The 18,528-nt window shown below is 40.7% G+C and overlaps 1 protein-coding gene across 1 annotated transcript; it reads left to right on the forward strand.

Annotated features, from left to right (window-relative positions):
- Nucleotides 1–4,491: 4,491 nt before the first annotated feature.
- Nucleotides 4,492–6,499, forward strand: tmem230b (transmembrane protein 230b). The gene is made up of 3 exons (XM_071534148.1): nucleotides 4,492–4,850; nucleotides 5,657–5,779; nucleotides 5,915–6,499. The coding sequence occupies exons 1-3, from the start codon at nucleotides 4,755–4,757 to the stop codon at nucleotides 6,053–6,055; spliced, it is 360 nt and encodes a 119-aa protein (XP_071390249.1). The 5' UTR covers nucleotides 4,492–4,754; the 3' UTR covers nucleotides 6,056–6,499.
- Nucleotides 6,500–18,528: the final 12,029 nt, after the last annotated feature.

The raw sequence follows: 18,528 nt of genomic DNA on the forward strand, positions 1-18,528 counted from the left end.
ATCACATCACTCTGTCATTATTGTATGTCCTGTTGTCCTGTATCATGTATCAGAATGTGCTGTGATTCAGTCAAAGATGACGAATTCCTCTGCATGTGTGTTGTCCTTGATTCTGACACTGATATGGATATACAGTACATTAACGGGTAATGCTGGTCATTGTTTTTGTTTCAAGCAGCTTTTAGCAATGAAGTCCAAATCAGGGAGCGATTTTATTGCCTTTTTGTGATGTACTCTTTACTGAGCCAACAAACTATCTAGGCTGTAACCATTTTAAACAACTTCAGTATAGTCTTTTTTAAGACTTGCTTTCTTGTCGTCCAAAGATACACCAGAGAGAGGCAAAACAAACATTAAAACACACAATAAAACCCCCTGTCCAATACCTTACCCATACCCCCTTTCACCTATACGTACAATACTACTGGTCACACCTGCATGAGCACACACATATTACAAGCAAAACCATAAATCAACCCAATCATTTTCCCCCCACATGTTGCTTGAGGAGGCTAAAAATAGCAAAGCCATGATATTTATCTGTGCAGATTATTTCAAATTTTGAAAGGCTTGTTGCTGTGGAAGCACCTGTGCACCACTCACATGCCACATTTGATCATTTCTGAAGCCCAGTGAGTTTAAAAAAGTGAAAGCTGAGCCAGAGGGAGATTGCGGGATGCTCAAGTGGTATAATGGTCGGGCCTGTTGTTGGGCTCCAGTCATGGTGCTATCTGAATTGCTGTAATGAAGACAGACCTAATTATCTCTGCTGATAGAACTGCACTCTGAACAGGACTCTAATTATGGCCTGACTGCTGCTCTCTTACTGTTCAGTGTCATACCCAAGGGTCATAGGGGGGCGACTGCCACTGACTTCTTAACACACAGACTTACGCACACACACACACACGCACACACACATACACACACCCCGGGGGCTGTGCTCAGTTGTTGCGATGCTCTTCTGTGGAGGCATTATGCTCTAGTGGTGGGGATTATCTAACATGACAACACACTCTGCCTCCTCCTTCTGACCAGCGACAGCGCGGTCTATCCTCTAATTAATTAACATCTCCAGTTCTCACTTGAACAGCATTGTTATTTGCATTTTGGATTGTATTTACATTAAATTACATTACGTCATTTAGCAGACGCTTTTGTCCAAAACAACTTACAATAGTACATTTTGTCAACAGTAGTGAAACCAACTGTGCATCACAGTCTTCGTCAGCTAAGACTTTTAATAGGCATTCGTTGAAATTTATTTATTTATTTTTTAAGTTTAAGAAGGGTAAGAAGATAGGTTAGTTCAAGAGGGGTCCAGGTGTAACCTGAAGAGAGTATTTGCATCAAGCTGGTACTTTATAGAACAGTAAGAGAAAGGCAGTAGAGGTATGCACATCCATTTAGGCCATGGTGCTGGATAAATAGTCATGAAAACTGATTTTTAAAAAAAGGGAGATTATCCACACACTGGATTAGAGCTCCTTTCTAAATACTTTATTCAATACAGTACCATGTTACGACCCTAAGGGCTTCGTCAGGCACCATGAGGAACAAAAGTGTATATATAGACAGCAGGGTCACAGGTGATCGCATTGCCATAGTGATACACAAATCAAGTTACAGACAGTAAAATAGATTATGACCAAAGGCTATAGTAGCCTATGCAATAAATACATAGAACTGGCCTTCATATTCTGTGTATTTATACCTCAGGGTTGAAACGTTGTACTTTATTGAATAAAGTTGAACTGTGTTGAATAAAGAATTTAGAAAAGAGCTTTAATCCGGTGTGCAGATTTTTTGAGTCACTTTATAGAACAGTCCCATTGAAACCCATGTTGCTTTAACCCAAAAACTATATCAAAACAAAAAGCAGTAATATACAGATAGACAATAGATGATCTGCTCACATGCTTCACACAGGTTAACTTATGAAAGGGGACAATAGAAAACAAAGACAGGGTTACTTACAGTTACATTCCTCTCTCACTAGGTCCGTTTTGAGTTCATTCGTTTTTGAAATCGTGAATAAAATAATATTGCAGATTTATCTGGTGTTGCAGATTGTTTTGAGGCCATGGGGCAGATAAATCAAATGCCATGTTTCTAAATTCAGATTGAGGAGGGGTAAGCGGCTTGTGCTGTGACCTTGTTTCGTAGGTATTGGACTTCTAAGCGAGGAAGGCGGACAGATAAGAGGGAAGTATTTGGTGTATAGAGGAATATGCAGCAATGATGCAGCCTGGTTAATGACTTAGCTAATGAGTATACAGCCAACTTGCAGTCACACTGTGAGTAATGAGTAGGAGAATTGGCATCATTAATAAACCAAAGGACACAGTGGCAAAGTTTACCTGTGTTATTGTCAGTAACAGGTAATGTGGAGAGGGTAGCTTGCATATAAATAATGTCTGCATAATCAATTACTGGAAGAGGCATAGGTGGTTTATACACAGTCCTTTTTTTCTGTCAGAGGAAAAGCAGGACTTGTTGCTGTGCTGAGCCAAATGCACTCCCTGTTTTTTTGCATTGTAAGCAATTTGCCATTCTGATGCATTTGTTAACATTGTCAGCAAGAGACAAAACATATATTTAATCCCCTTAAAAGAAAGATGAAATCCAGTCGGATCCAGGGCAGATTTGCAGAGATTATATCTTTCAGAGGCCTGGCGATGAGTCGTTCACGGTGGCAAATCAGACAGGGAACATACAGCACAAATGCAGGACAGTGTTACACTGAAGTGAACACAGCAAGAATATGAAGCATACAGGAATAAAATGATTGCAGGGCTCATGTTCATCTGGAGAGCTGCAGTATATGGCCTATAACTACAGCAGTGCGACCGGCAGTCAAGGTCACTGAGTGTGCTAATGATCCCTTGAGACATTCAGTGGCAACAAGAGCATATTATTGATGCCGCAAGCAGATCTGATGGAAATGTGAATTTACTTTATTCCTGCTGCTGCCTACAACACAATGTACTTCAAGATTATCCACAGTCTGCGGACAGTTACTCCTTAAATGTAGCGTACGACTCTGACAGAATGCTTACATCAGGCCGATCCACTTTTCTGCAGCTGAAGGGCCTTGCAGTTATCTGAATTCTGCCTACAGGAGACTCTATATTTGTCTATGTGACAGTCCAATTTTCCACGGACCAGCAGGCCAACGTGAATAACACATTTGGAAAAACAACAATATTCCTGCCCCAACAGCTTTAATTATTCATTTCAGGGGAAATGTCAGAGAGTGTTATTTTGTGTGTGTTTCGTCTATTTCCCGGTCTTTTCCCTGGCCACGTTATTGCTGTGCATGACCAGAGAGATGACAATCCACTGGCTGAGAATCAATAACCCACCGCATGACATACGTGACATACACACACATTTTGAAGATGTGACTGTTCCTCCCAATAATGAAATCTCACCGAGTGTGTGTTTTTAGTCTTAAAAATTTAAACAATTGCATGTATTAATATTATGACTTTAATTAAATTTAATCAATATTAGAAATCATAGGCCCTTGTCGATATGTGATTCTAGGAGGAAAAGTAGCAAAGTAGCAAAGGATGACTTTCTTTCTGTATAAAATGTTTTCTATGCTTTTTTGTTTTGCTTTAACTTGTGTAGAACAGGGTTTCTCAGCCAGTGGCTCTAGACTCAGAAGTGGGTCATGACCTGTGCTGATGGGGCCATGGGGCACACACCCACTTAGAAAAGTCAATATTGATATATTGGGTTAATAGCTAATAAAGACTTTAGGTTCTGATCCAAACCGAATTACAAACCACTGGATTTAGGAACATTCACATGTATATTGGCCAACCTTTTAGAGGTAGACTACCAGCGTATGTCAATGTGCCAGCTTCTGTCACATGAAACCATATCAAGATTTGGACCCTAGGCAATAACTCTGGCCTGGTGAGGGATCAGTCAACCCAGTGAGATCATAAACCTGGCTGGGGAGAGCGCCTCAGGAAATTAATCCCTCCACACACAGAAAGCGTATTATATTTGACACTAGAGCAGGGATGGGCAACCATGTGCCATGGAAGACCGAGAGTCTGCAGGTCTTCATTCGAAACAAAGACTACAGCAGCGGATTTCACTCTTCAGCACCTTCAACCAGAGAGGAGACAGTGAAATCAGCGGCTGTAGTGTTTGGTTGGAATGAAAACCTGCAGACTCCATGGCACATGGTTGCCCATCCCTGTAGTAAGAGACTGTCTCTGGAGCGACTTGCTCATGTTTTATAAAGCTCGACAGCGCCCTCTTGTGGTAGACACGAAGCGGTGCAAATCACCATTCAGTAAAAAGTCAAATCTGCAAAGAATTGTAAGGCTCTCATGTATTTCAATCGAAGTGATTATTGGTTAGATAAAAGGACGAATAATTTCCCGTCCACATGACACTGGAAAAACAACAAAACAAAACAAAAACCTATAGGCTAATACCCGATAATCACACTCGAGAGTGTGCGCAAGCGTGGCGCAGAGGCGAGCAGATAACACGGAAGATCTTCGATGAACAGACAACACCCGGCTGTAACCTGAGGCCAGAACCTCGCTTTAGAAATCACTTTCAGCTGTACAGGTATTGGCGTCTTATTTTACTTCAACCGTGCTGGTAAATGAGAGCTGATACTGTCGAGCTCGTGAGTAAAAGACCCGTGGCAGTTATATTGTGATGATGGCTGCAGTGTCGCTGCTGCTGCTCTGAAAACATTGACTGTTCCTGCCCAGCTGAAGATGCCAGCTCGTAATATTGTGTCCAATGGGATTCCTAACAGCAAGGTTAGGTACTCCAGATTAGCCAGTGATGATGACGGCTACATTGATTTACAGGTAAGAGTCAGACCGAGGTTGTGTAGGTTGTAGTGGAGGGTAAACCCACCCAACTGCCCATGTGCTCAGGCTGACACCAATAGTTACTAGGACATAACAGGAAATTCAGAATACACATCATAGTAACTAGTATCCAAATGATGAGTGTTATAATAGGATAGGATCTTTACTTGGGAGGAAAAGGTCAGAAATCAATGCTTTTCTGGCAGTATAGTTGAATTTTGTTTGTAATAATGATTGTTTGCCTTATTGTCGTTACAGACTGAAAGTCATAGTTCACCCACTTCTTATATACCACTGCTTAACTGGACTCAACAGTCCCAATACCAGATTTTTTTTGAGTGATTGGACTTCAAAAACAATGAAACTACTAATAAAACATAATGTGTATAAATGAACACAGATACATTTGTCATGACTCCTTGGAGGAATGTAATTCCTAATCAACCCTTTCACATCTTCAAATACATGTAACACACAACAGTTGCCAGAGTCATGAAGTCAAATCCTGGTATCACTTCTGTAGCTCCATATTTTAGCTGTATGTGGTGGATCAACACACACACACACACACACACACACACACACACACACACTGTATGACATAGAAAATATGTGTCATGTCAAGTAGACTTTCATTTTCATTTTCATTTTAGTTATTCAAGTACATTATGACCAAAACCAGTTTAACCTAGTCTACAGTATAAGCCATGAGTGAAAAACAGGCAGTGCCCTAAAGTTTAAAGCAGGTTGTGTCACAGTGTGTCACCAAAGTGTTGTAATGACAGATTTCTCCTCTTCCGCAGTTCAAAAGGAGTCCACCCAAAGTCCCATACAAAGCCATAGCACTCGCCACTGTCCTCTTCTTAATCGGCTCTCTGTTGATCATCATTGGCGCCCTTCTCCTGGCTGGATACTTTGGTGTCACAGTGAGTATGAACACGTGCTTTAGACAGTATTTCCAACAGAGCGTATATTTACTTCCATTGAATTCATGTCTTTCTACAAGCAAGACCTTCCAACATGCTCCAGTTCAACATATTGAAATGTTTCCTCTCTTTCAGCACTCAGACCGAACCGTGCCTGTCCTTATTATTGGAATCCTTGTCTTCCTGCCTGGGTTTTACCACCTACGGATCGCGTACTATGCATCAAAGGGCTACCGGGGCTACTCCTATGATGATATCCCAGACTTTGATGACTGAGACAACCCCCCACAGCTTTAGTTTCTTTTTGTGCTTAAATGAGCTCATATGTTGCTTGTGCTTGATTTTAAGGCTGTGATGATGTGAAGAAAATAGAAGTGAATATGGCTTCAGTGCGGATTACATCTAATTCTGAAGGAGTTTGATGTTATTCTTATAAATCTTTATTCTGAGATAGTTAATGCCAACCTCCTGGTATAAAGCCACATCTGCATTAACTATTGCTTTATTCAATTGTTCATTTATTCTTTTTGTTAGCTTGGTAAATAAATAATAAAACATGTAATTTGATTATTCTTTCTTCGTTTAACTTTGCGGTGCTGTTGTTTGTGTAATCTTGTGTACATTTGTATTGTTTGGCCCATCTGACACTTAGAGCAACATTGACACAATTTCACCAACATGCACACCTACTGTACAGAGTAGAAAATAAAGCCATGATAATAGAGACCACACAGTGTCACTGCTTACCTCCTGTATCACTGTCACTTACACTGATAGACTTGGGCTGAGTGTGACAGTTCAGTATGACACATCTATCTTAGCTTATATGTAGTAGGGTTCGAATGTTAGGGGTTTTTGAAGACGGACACAATACCGATATTTGTAGACTGAAGTCATGATAGATAGTAGCTAGTGCTGATATTCAGTATTTTTGAAATGTTTTGAAACGATTTCATGCCAAACAAATACAAGGATTCAGTGTTTCTCCCAGAATTGTATTCTTAGCAGTTTGGAAAAGCCTCTGAAACCACATTTAGACCATCATGTGACACTTAAACTCTCCACTGAAACAAATACAAATGAAACAGGGGTGAGGTGGGTTAGCAGCTCTTTAAGGTTGGTAGGGAAAGATGGTAGGGAAACTCATTTAACAACATTTAACAATCAATTCATTGTGTAAAGAAAATCAAATTTCATTGCAGCTTTTACAGACTTTTTATGTAGCTGTGGTCAGGGAGGAAACTTCTTCATATTGGATGTGGAAGACACTGATTGGCTGACAACTGATATTTAATACAAGGCCAATATTGGCAAACCGATATATCAATCTAAACCCAATATATAGTACAGTAAGTTTCCCTTATCTTCCAGTTAATTCCCTTGCTTTCCAGGGGTGTTCTCTCTCGGAGGATTTCATCTGATTAATGCCAATCCTTTGATCTCCATATGGTGCACCTGGCCTGAGAGAGTAAACTGTCAAAGAGCGAAGAGCACACGAGACCTGGGATTCTGTTAAGCCATGCCAAATGCATTTTCCTTCTCTAACGTGTCGTATCAACTTCATGTTTTCAACACTAATCTGTGATAGTATGCTGGTTATAGGCCCATGAGGACAGGAACAGATCCATCATCCTCCATTTTCTTTGCATAGCTCCATTATAATGCAAGATAATGCCATATGTAAAAGAATAATACAGTGGGAATGAAGGTTCCAAGTAAAGATGGCGGTTATATAATATTTTCTGATAAAATAGCCTTTTTGGTGGAGAGGACAGTTTCTACTTTTCCATGTTTCTTTTTATTGCCACCAAACATTCCCACTCACACAACAACCTGAGAGAAACTTCCCACTGTTTGTCAGTACAGGTCAAACACCTCCCATCAGCTTAACAGCCTTTTTTTTTTTCTACCTCTTCAGGAAACACACGCACATGCACACGCACACACACAGTTTCACACACCCTATCACCCATAAAAGCCAGTGATTGACTGTATATTGCTATCGGCTTCTATACTTTTATTGTCTCAGCTGTTTGCACTTGAGCAATCCAATATTTTTCACTACCTTGATAATGGTGTGTGCTTTATAAGCACCCTTGACCCTAATCCTATTCATTACTACCATGCCACTGGTACACAGGACTGCTGTTTAAATGTCTGCCTTGCACTCCCTTAAGGAAAGAACCACCCTGTAAGACATTTTAGAGGGATACTAAACCAACATCATAGCAAAACAGTAGTGATACCATGAGAGATACCATGAAAAATACCATAAAGCATGATAAGGCCACTTTGTATAGGAACAGGAATATTGTAGGAATGTTATAGCGGTGTCTCTTCCACTGTATTCTGTCTGTAGCCTATGTCCTACACATAGTTAGTCACCTTGTTACTTGCTGTCATGTCACAACTTGTCACCAGTGCCATCAGGCCTACTGAAAGCTACTTTTTGGTAGTTTTCATCAACCAAATCGGTCTCTATTGTTCCATAACGCCACCTTGTGGTGATACAGACTGTTTCTGCACTGGATGGATTATTTCAATGAGAGCAGGATTCAATAGGCCACCAAAAGGCAAACAATGTACACTATGTGATACTCAGCGAGTGGTATCCGGCAGCAAATGAGAGCCTGGAAGTGGTCACAGTTTGTTCCAGGGTGGTGATGTGTGGGTCCCTAGACATGATGTGGTTGAGGTTAGGCTGTTACTGTAACAGCTTATAGCTGATATGCAGAAATGTGGGTATGTTAACTCTGCCACAAGAAATGTTGTTGGCCTGGTATTTGTATGGAGGAGGACGGAAATCTAGCCAGAGGTTGTTAGGCACCAGACGAAGCCTTCTGAAAAATAGCAATAGTAACCCTATGATACATTTTAGAATACAAATATCACAACAAAACGTAAAAAAAAAAAAAGTAATTATAGTAATATTGATAGTGATAGTATAGAATATAAAACAAACCATAAGGCATAAAGTCACCATAATCTCACTATTGAGCACTGCTGACACACTGTAACTCCCTATAGGAATATCAGGCTATAACGGTTTCTTGTTAGGAAAGGTGGTGAGAGGGAGACAGCATTTTCAGGTGGGGGTGGGGAATTAAAACACAAGCCGTATCATAATAGTTTAACATTTTGAAAATTGCAGGATGTTTTTTTTTTTTTTTTTTTTCTTCATTGAGTCTTGGAGTCTTGGAATCGGGCTCCAGGCTGGATCCTGGACCTAACAACTTATTTGGCACCAACACAATTTGTCCATAGCTGAGCGTTTTGCCTTTTGTTAAGATCCCAATGTGTTTCCCACGGAAAGGCGCTTTTGTTTGAGGCGCTCAAACAGCAGCTGCGTCAAGCCATCCAGAAATGGGAAGCATAAAACCGGAAATTTACAACGTTGCCTTCAAAACAAAAGCATAAGATGTGCCGGTTTCCTTCTGGCTCTCTTGACACTGGGTATAGGCTACTCTGTCTTCTCGATGCCCCTTTCTATAGCCGTTACAAACAATTATACCACTGTTATGGGTTGCAATTGACTTTTTCGAGAAAGTAGATGCTTTTCAAAGCTGATCATTGAAGTTTTGTTGTTTTGAGTCTGTGTATTTTTGCCAGCTCTATGCCTACACTGTATGTTGCATCTTGCAAAAGCCTATTAACATCATGATATTTATGAAAAAAAATCTATTTTTTATTTACACCTTGAAATCTTTATTTTGCCCTTTATTTAAAACTGTGTATTACTTATGTTACGTGTTCGTCAATACGGACTTTTATTTCTAAAGGTCTAACAGGAAGTGTATTTATTATTCTGGCTGACTTGACGCTGGTTCAAGCAGCGCCTGCAGTAGGAGGAGGGAATGAGGGAGGAATGGGAGGAGAGAGACGGTCAGGAGCGTAGTAGTATCAGCAGCTCCACCAAAACGTGCTGGACGCTGCTTTCTCGTTAAATGTGCGCCTGTTTGGGGATATTTGGCACAACGCGTGACGGAGCGCTTTTTCTGCGTATTTATTAAGTTAATTGTAAACGCTTAGTTATGATCAGAGCTACTTTCAGAAACTTTGGACACAGAAGAGTGCGGGAATAATAGTCTGCGCGTGTAAACTTTAACTGGACTTTAAATGGGCTGATCTTGGACTCAGGTCGTCTGGATTCACAGATTTTTATTGAAACTGCAAAGTATTTTTTGATGAAGTCTGACACCGTAGATTTTAAGGATTTCATTTCTTGTTTTTGATCCATGCACGGACTGGGAGTTGAACAAAAAATGTGACCACCTGCGTTTTGTGAAACACCTTCATTTTTTTCCCTTTTATTTCAAAGCACGCTTTTTTTTCTACTTTTCCCAGAAGAGAAAAGCAATGAACGTTAATATTTGATCTGCAGGACGAGTAAAAAACAAGAGGACCATCAATGGATTGAAAGACTGTACTTCAAGCGTCAAGTAAAGAAATAAGTGCCTCAAGCAAGGTAAGGGTCTGTGCAGTGAGAGCCTGTAAAGCATCCTCACGGGCCTTCAAAACATCTGCTGCTGATAGTGTTTCACATGTAGACTGTGATGGATCAGGCACACAACCCCAGGCTGGACTTAATACCATGAACACAAAATCACTACTACTACTATTACTACTATTACTACTATAATATCCCTGTAATATCCCTAGTGTGTCTGTGTTACTCAATAGTGAGTTTACAGTGACATTACTGCAATTTATTGTATTTTATTTCCTATGGTATCACTATAATATTCCTATAGAGACGTGTAGTTTTGCTGGGATATTAAAGCATCCTTCTAGAAATTTAGTATGGTGCTTTTCCTTATCGCGCCTTTGTTTATATATTTTTTTTGTTTATCACATGCTCCACTAGTAATCTCTGAGTGAGTGTGTTTTTTTCCCCAATGAGCTTAATACACTGTAACGACCCAGTAATGAACTCTATTCCCTGGATTAAAAATAGTGAGAACAATGGTCACATTAGTGTTTTTTATATTATTATTATTATTATTCATGGATCCCTCCTCTCAGTCCGTGTGACTGAGCGTGTCAGACAAAAGATGCACCTGTTTTGCTTTACAGCAGGTCCGGATGGTGACATGGAGGATAAACATCAGAGTTCACTGTAGGGGTTCAGAAATAATGGCATTGTTGCTGTTTCTTATAGACCAAGATAGTTTATTTTACTCTTTCTCCACTCCAGTGTGACTGAACAGAACCCAGTCTTGCTTAGTTTATACAGGTATTGTAGTCCTCATGTGCTTTTGCACTGTATGCCCTCCTCTAGTGTTTCCCCTTTGTTTTGTTTAGCTTTTGAATACTGATAAGTGAGAAATGCATCTACACAGAGACACACACACTCCCACACACACACACACACACACACACACACACCTCAAGAAAGCCAAGGTGGTTAAACTGTTGTTGATATATTCACACGTAATATTATTGAGTGTACAATCTATGAAAGCTGATCCACAAATTATTCTCATTTTCCATAATTATTCGGAAAGCCTCTGAAAATACTTGTGTTGTTATACTCAGAGTGATGAAGTGACACTATTTACTTAATTCTTAATTGACTATTTGGCTGTTAGAGGCTTTAGTCAACTAAGTGTTTTTTTAAGTCAATTAGTCATTTTAAAGAGTTTAAACATAAGTTATTGCCTTAAAATTATAAGCACACTAGAACAATATTCACACATGGGTTCTCTTTGACAAACACTACATCTAAAGTCAGTTTGTGTGATTGCACCATAGTATTTACAGGGTGATCGTAATGAACAAGAAGCAGTTTTGCCCATTTGTTGACTAAACTGACTCTTTGATTGGCTGATCAAATCCTATGACTATTAAAATGTGTTCAGTGGACAGGACACATTACTACATAATATGGTGAAAACAATGGGAACTCCAGCTTAAAGACGTCCCTCAGTGACAGTGTCTCTCTAATGGTATGGTGTGTTTTTGCTGGCAGGATCAATGCTCATCACCTGTAGATAGTTAGACTGTCATGTTGGACGATGTTGCTTCTACTGGGGGAAACAAATGAGTCACAGGCTGAAAGTTGTTAGTGAGTATTGTTGTGTCAGTAGTGATTAGGATAGTTTGTAGTCCTCTACACTGAATGTACAAAATATTTGGGGCAGTTACTGTTTTGCGCTGGTGAGGTGAATCCAGGTAAAAGCCATTATCCCTTATTGATTTTCCTTATTAAATCTGTAATGATAACAAAGGAGGAGATGTAGATAAAGACAAGTGGATGAGTTAGAGAAGGATTTTTAAGCTTTGAGACAACTGAGATGTGGATTGTGCAAAAGGAACTGCAACTCGATACCAGGAAGACTGTGGGGGACTTTAGTGTGAGTGTACAGAGACGCAAACGTTGACGCTGAAATGAACCAAAAAGTATATTGATTTAAAATGTAGATATAAAGGAAATAGAGATATGTTTAGAGTATAGATTTAGATGCTGGGAATCTGATCTGACTGTTGTCACCTGCTGTACTAGCTCACATGTTGAGTTGTAGCCTGAAGCTCCTTTCATCCATACTGCAGGTCCTTAGCTCACACTCGTTCTGTCATTGACTCTTCCAGTAAATCAATAATGTTAATGGCACTTGAACCTCTAGGGCCAATACAACATATATATATATCTATAAAGCACATATATTTCCTTTATGTTTTGGTTTTAGGTTTGGTTTCTTGCCAGGATTTTATACAAGTTTAATAAAAAAAAAAAAAAGACTAAATAAGATTAAAGAAGGTACATTAGAAAGTCTTACCAAAAATGGCACCATTGTATGTTCAAGTCTTCTGTCTATAGTGTTGACCACTCCTCACTCTAAACAGTCACAGCTGACCCAGTGAGGAAGACATGAGATCCATATCACCCTGGGTGTGTTTTAGCATAGAGCTTATCTTTGGATCAGCTAAGGACCTGGGATAGTGGCTTGCCCCCAAGTTTTAAATAAGACCAGTGTCATGCTTCAGCACCGGCCTCCATCTCTGGAGTTTCCTACCTTTGCCTGGAGACCCTCAGTTCACCTCAGTGCCATGTCTTGTAAGTAGCTTTATTTCCCCTGGGACTGACCTGACTCAGAAGGTCGGGGGGGTTGGGAAGGACAAACCACTGTGAAGGCTCTGCAATTTAAAGGAGGATGTCAGGAATCAGACATACACAGCGTTGCTTTCAGTAGTAGTAGTATGTCAGTCTCAACTCCTCTGAGGCCTGACAGAGCAACACTGAATCATCTGCTGGAGAAAGAAAAATTGCACATTAAATCAATCCACTTGTGTGCAAAGTGGATAGGGAGTTTATTCAATGTTCAATTGCTGTGAAATTACATTGCGGTACACATACGTTTTGACTAAAAAATGAAATGAAGCACTGTCCCAGTTTCTACTGAATGAGCAACAACAAATACATTCATTGCACATAAGTCGATATTGTTACACCCTGTAGCGCCATGCGTAAGGTTACTACTGATGTAGTATGTCAATCCATACAGGCTTCCCCCCTCACGAGACTCAATCACTGCCCCTGCTGTTATCACTGTACGCCCAGCTCATTTCCTATTGTTAAATGAAATGTCAATAGAGAAGCTAAATCAGGGTGGAATGCCAACTCTTTGAAAAAAAAAATCTATGAATTGATTTCTATGCTTTGTAGGCTGGTCTAACCAGTCAAGGTTGCACTGGTAGCTTACATCCTCATTCCTCTGTTAATGACTGTGGTCCACATTGGCTGAATTGACGTCTTTGTTATGGCTGCGTGATAGTTCTGCCTCTGTATGGGACTCTTCTTTGCCCCTGTGTTAGTCTCTGCGTGAGTGACACTCGGCGTTCCTGGGCCAGGCCGGTTTGCCCCGAGGCTACGGCCTTCGTCAGGATTAACCAGGATTAGTAAGAAAGTAATGCTGCTGCTTATCAGGCCTGTTTGTCACCAACATCACCGATGGCCCCGCTCAGGTACTGAGGGATGACTCTGACGCCCTCACAGACGTGAAGTCAGATGTTTACTGTTGTCATGAGCTTAATGTGAGTGTGCATTTTAGTGCCAAAGAGAAAATCACGACAGCCTGAACTCATTTTTTTTAAGTGTATTTAACAAGGGAAATTGATAAGACTATTTCAGTGTCGGCGTGTGCTCACTTCACTGCTCCTGTCAACTCTTTTACAGTGTAACCCATTACAAAGTGCATCTAAACCACTTGCAGTCTTCACTTTATGCCTGCTTATATCAATGCAAGTCCTTTTGCTGTTAGTGTGGTGCAGTTTCTCAGGTTGCATTTAGAGAAGAGATGCATGCAGAGGGCGCAGGCTTACCAGCTGTTGCGGCTGACTTGGAATCAGCTTCTGCTTGCATGTAGCACATGAATAAAAACAGTAAAAATTATTTAATGTCAGTCTAAAGACACTTTCATCCATCCATCAATCCATTCTGACTCTCATTCTGGAAACACTTTCTTGCTAACTATTTGACACAAGAGTGACAACATCATAGAGATTAAATTTGTAATCTCTGGAGAGTGTTTACACTGTATAGATTTACACAGTGAGTGAAAGCAGCGTAAGTCAATTTCATTTCAAGTTTCTGATGAGGCCAAAGTTGTCAGGGGCAGATGTAAAGTTACTGCCAGCCTGTGTTGATGAGAAAAAAAAACTAGCATAGTATGGATCTTCAGTGTGTGCTACCTCAATCTGCTGCCTCTTACTGGTGCAACATCCAACTTAGCTTGGTCGCCTGTGGCATCTGTCCTCAATAAAATCTGGATGACATGCTCTGCTAGCTTTACAGGGAATAAACCAGCCATGTTATCTATAATTCCACCAACATGCTTAGCATCCCAGTAAGCAGAATAATCTGGAGCATTTAGTTACATGATTTGCAAGTGATTACTGTTGAGTTGAAGGCGTCACGGTCGTAATAGATTATAATGTCTGCGGTGAGTCAAACACATCAATGATTGTCAGTCAGTGGGTTATTTGAGGCAGCAGCCGCATCGACTGTCTGAACCATCATGCTTACCACAGGCGTAGCCAGATGACAGAATGCCCTTGATCTGTCTTACCAATTTGATTTCTAATTCAATTACACTATTAACACTTGGAGCAGCCGGCCAGGATTAGACTGGGTGTCACAAGCGTACCGTCCAGAAGGCTAAGTCATGCCTAGATCCAAAGCAATTTGTGTCAGTGAGATCCAGTGAGACATTCCACCAGTGAAAGGTGTCCCCACACACACACACACACACACACACACACACACACACACACACACAGACACATTACTGAGAGAAGCAGAAATTCAGTGCATGAATTGAAAGTGTTTTATTTTTTCTGTTTTTCTTACCTGCACTAGCCCTTCTTGAACTCAAACTGGATATAAATGTGTGATGTGAAGGCTGCTGTCATGCAGCTGTTATTATCTTGACAGGAGAGGAGACTTTGTGTGATGCCGCTTTTTCTGTTTGAAATGGGTACTAAATATCTCTAATCATTTAAATATTGGCAATAAAATGGCTGTGATTTTCTTTAATATAGCCTGGCATTCCAAAGATCTCATCAGAGTGTTCAAAAACTACTTTTATTTTCTCTATAATTTGTCATTCAGTGTGACTTCTGTGCCATGGACTGGAATTGGAGTCAAGCATTGGAGTGTTATGATGTACTCAGTAGGGGATCACTGTCACTGGCTCTCATTATGGTTGTGTGCGACTTAGAAAAGGCTGTTAATGATGTCCACTTTCACTCAGATACCCTCGTGAGATCAGTGCACATGCAAAACCCTTCTCACTGCACAAGTGCGTATGGTGCATGCACTGTTGAAGAGAAGCTCTAATCCACAGGTATTTTCATAGTCTCCACTGTAAGTTAATTATGAGATGACTTACTTACTTGTAGGTCTGCAAGTGCTGTTTTCCACATTTCAGTCAGGTAAACAGCATTTTGCTACTGTGTGCTGCTTGATATGGACTGTGCTCTCTGTCCATGCTCTGACTTAAATGTCTGGGCTCTTTCTTGAGGCCTCCTCTGTTTACATGTCAACTAAATGGCCTCTTGTCTTGCTCTGCCGCCCGAGGAAATAACCTGGTTGTCTTCCGTCTTCCCCTGCACCTGTAGACAAAGCTCCCTCCAGGCTTCCTCTGTAATAAGTCTGCTCTCCGTGGGCACTGCGTCTGCTCCTTAAGCCTGTCATATATTCTGGTGTGGAAGCACAGCGGTGCAGCAGAGCAGACAAGAGCAAAGACAAGATTAGTTGTGTCTTGAGGTTGTCAAAAGTTACTCAGCCTGTAGATATGAGTTTAAATTTGAGATATATAACAGGATTTGCTCATTACTTTGGCTGTCATGTAGTTGGATGACTGTGAAGACGGCAGCCAAGATGATGAAGTGGTGTGCAATCAATTCCAGCATAATTTATTTTTCTCGCAGAGGTGCCACACAAGCTATTAGACCGAAAATATGAGCACCATTTACCATTTGTGTTTTTTTTGTACCCATTATAATGGAACTGTTCATTCCAACACCCCTACTGAGCAAATCATGTTTGCTCAGTAGGAATAATCCTTTCCTGTTTACAAATATAAATTAAATTAAATTGTTCTGCCATCCAAAAGCTACCAACCATGACTATTGTTTATGCCTTAGCACCTTCCCCTCCCCACCCCCCCTTACCTTAACCAGGGTTCATATCCCACCCACTCTCTAATGTCTTTTGCCTCTGTCCTCTTCTTTGCTTGTGTAACCTTGTTTCAGTGTCTTTTATTTGTCTTGATTGTGAAGCACTTTTTAGAAAAGTTATGATAATGCCACACACACTGACTGCTATCCTGTACTTGTCAACCGACCCCTAATAAAAACAGTCCCATGCTCCTGTCAGTCAAGAGCAGAGGGATAAATTTCTACTGTTCGGGGATGTTTACTGTAGTGCAAGCATTACTGCTAAGACAGACACTATGTGTCTGTCACATGATTCCGTTATCCTGCACTTCTCCAATGCATCTGTGGCTTTATCAGCAACTAATATCGCACATCCTACCTGCCTTCTAATAATAGCCTCCTTCTTATATTTGTTTAATTAACTTAAAGTAATAAGCTGGTATTAGGGGTACTAGAATGGAGTGAGTTAAAGGGAGGGAGGTCATTCCATTATATTTAAAGGGCAATAACTTCAACTTGTGCCTCCAATCCAATTTGAGGTTAAGACCTCACAGGTTTAGCATCACAGTGCTGCAGCTTGTTGCCATTGTTCAGACTTTGCAATGGGCCCACATTCTGTGTGAGTGGAGTCTTGTTTGTAAGGTAATGTGAGGAAAATCATTGAATCGTGCTTGTGGCATTTCATGTACTATTTGCACATTTCATAGGCTGCTTGATATGTACTGTGTTGGTAGTAGTCGTCATTTCAACCGAATTTGAACTTGATTTGATTGATTGATTTGAATTTGATTTGAACCGAATTGTCTAATGGCAGTTTATTTATATCAGTTAAGTGCATTTAAGCGCTGGTAATAAGATAACATCTGGAGTCAGGGAGACAGACCCGTCTTTTCACTATTGCATATGTCACCTGTCCATTGCTGTTGGCCTATTTAGCTTGAGACAAGACCTGCTGGATGAGCTGGACCAATCACACGCATCAGGCTAATCTGTTCCATACACTTAGAACCTCCCACAGGTCTGTTGTATGGACACGGACACACACACACACACACACACGCACACACGCACGCACATACACTCCTATACATCACTCTCATGCCCTACTGTCTGTTCCTAGCACTTGTTGGAATATCTTATTTGCCTTAATCCAGCCACACATCAGACATGCAATTTTCCAGTGGATTAAGAGTATTCAAAGAATGCAGTTATTTATTAACCAAGAAGCATCTGGAATGTCGTGTGGTTCTTGGATTATGGGTTGATGTTAACTTGAAGGATTACATTTGTCTGATGAATGTCCTTGTGCAGCAGTGGTGTGCAGAGTGTTCTGCTGCAGAGTAAAAGGGATGTGTGATGTTGTGTTTCAGGTTGGGAGATGTGTGAAGGAGTGTGAGGACGGCCATGGGATTGGAGAGACGGTGGCTTCAGGCTGTCACCACTGCTGTAGCCCTCTGTCTGCTATGTAAGTATGCTAATGCTAATCTGGATACATTACATACATTTACATTGCATTTACATAATTCATTTGTCCTTGTTGAGTTTTTAATTTTTACATTCTCTGACTGCTACCAGAATTCAGACAGTAAAAATGTGTGAGGTATGATAGAAGATGTTTGTTTTTTTCAGTGATATTGGGGCATATAAACAAACCTATTATGTTTTTGTTTTTCTCACTGGGCTTCCTTGTCAGTCTTAAAGGCTAGCAGCTGTTTTTCCACCATTTGTCTCTCTGTCTTTTGTTTGCATTGCTTCACCAAAAGTTAATTGTTTACCTACATCAAAGAGACCTATATCCCTTGTGTTATGACGAAGCATTTAAAAGCAGTGGGCATATGTTGCTGTATGTATATTGCCTACACACAGTGTGAGAGAGACCATGATGCATCTGGCACCGTTCCCCTTGGCTTGCATCGGCGAAAGTAAAGAGGAGGGGTTACGGGTTAGACACAAGTGGACAAGAGAGAATGGGGACAAAATCCGACTTAAATAATAACTGCGGGTGTGGATTTAGATCAATCTGGGATTTATGCTACCCCCAACCCAAGGCACGCTTCGGCGGGGGGGAAGGGGATTGTGCTGGTCCGCAGACC

The sequence above is a fragment of the Centroberyx affinis genome, unplaced genomic scaffold, assembly GCF_046629955.1.
Source record: "Centroberyx affinis isolate AG114_WGS23_722 - 3 ecotype Tasmania unplaced genomic scaffold, CSIRO-AGI_Caff_v1 ptg000168l_1, whole genome shotgun sequence".
Taxonomy (NCBI): domain Eukaryota; kingdom Metazoa; phylum Chordata; class Actinopteri; order Beryciformes; family Berycidae; genus Centroberyx; species Centroberyx affinis.

What these genes read in the sequence shown, in the direction of transcription:
- tmem230b (XM_071534148.1), top strand. Translation starts at nt 4,755, where the DNA reads ATGCCAGCTCGTAATATTGTGTCCAATGGGATTCCTAACAGCAAGGTT. An exon ending in ACGGCTACATTGATTTACAG is followed by an intron (nt 4,851 to 5,656) that starts GTAAGAGTCAGA and finishes CCTCTTCCGCAG; the next exon opens with TTCAAAAGGAGTCCACCCAA. An exon ending in CTGGATACTTTGGTGTCACA is followed by an intron (nt 5,780 to 5,914) that starts GTGAGTATGAAC and finishes CCTCTCTTTCAG; the next exon opens with CACTCAGACCGAACCGTGCC.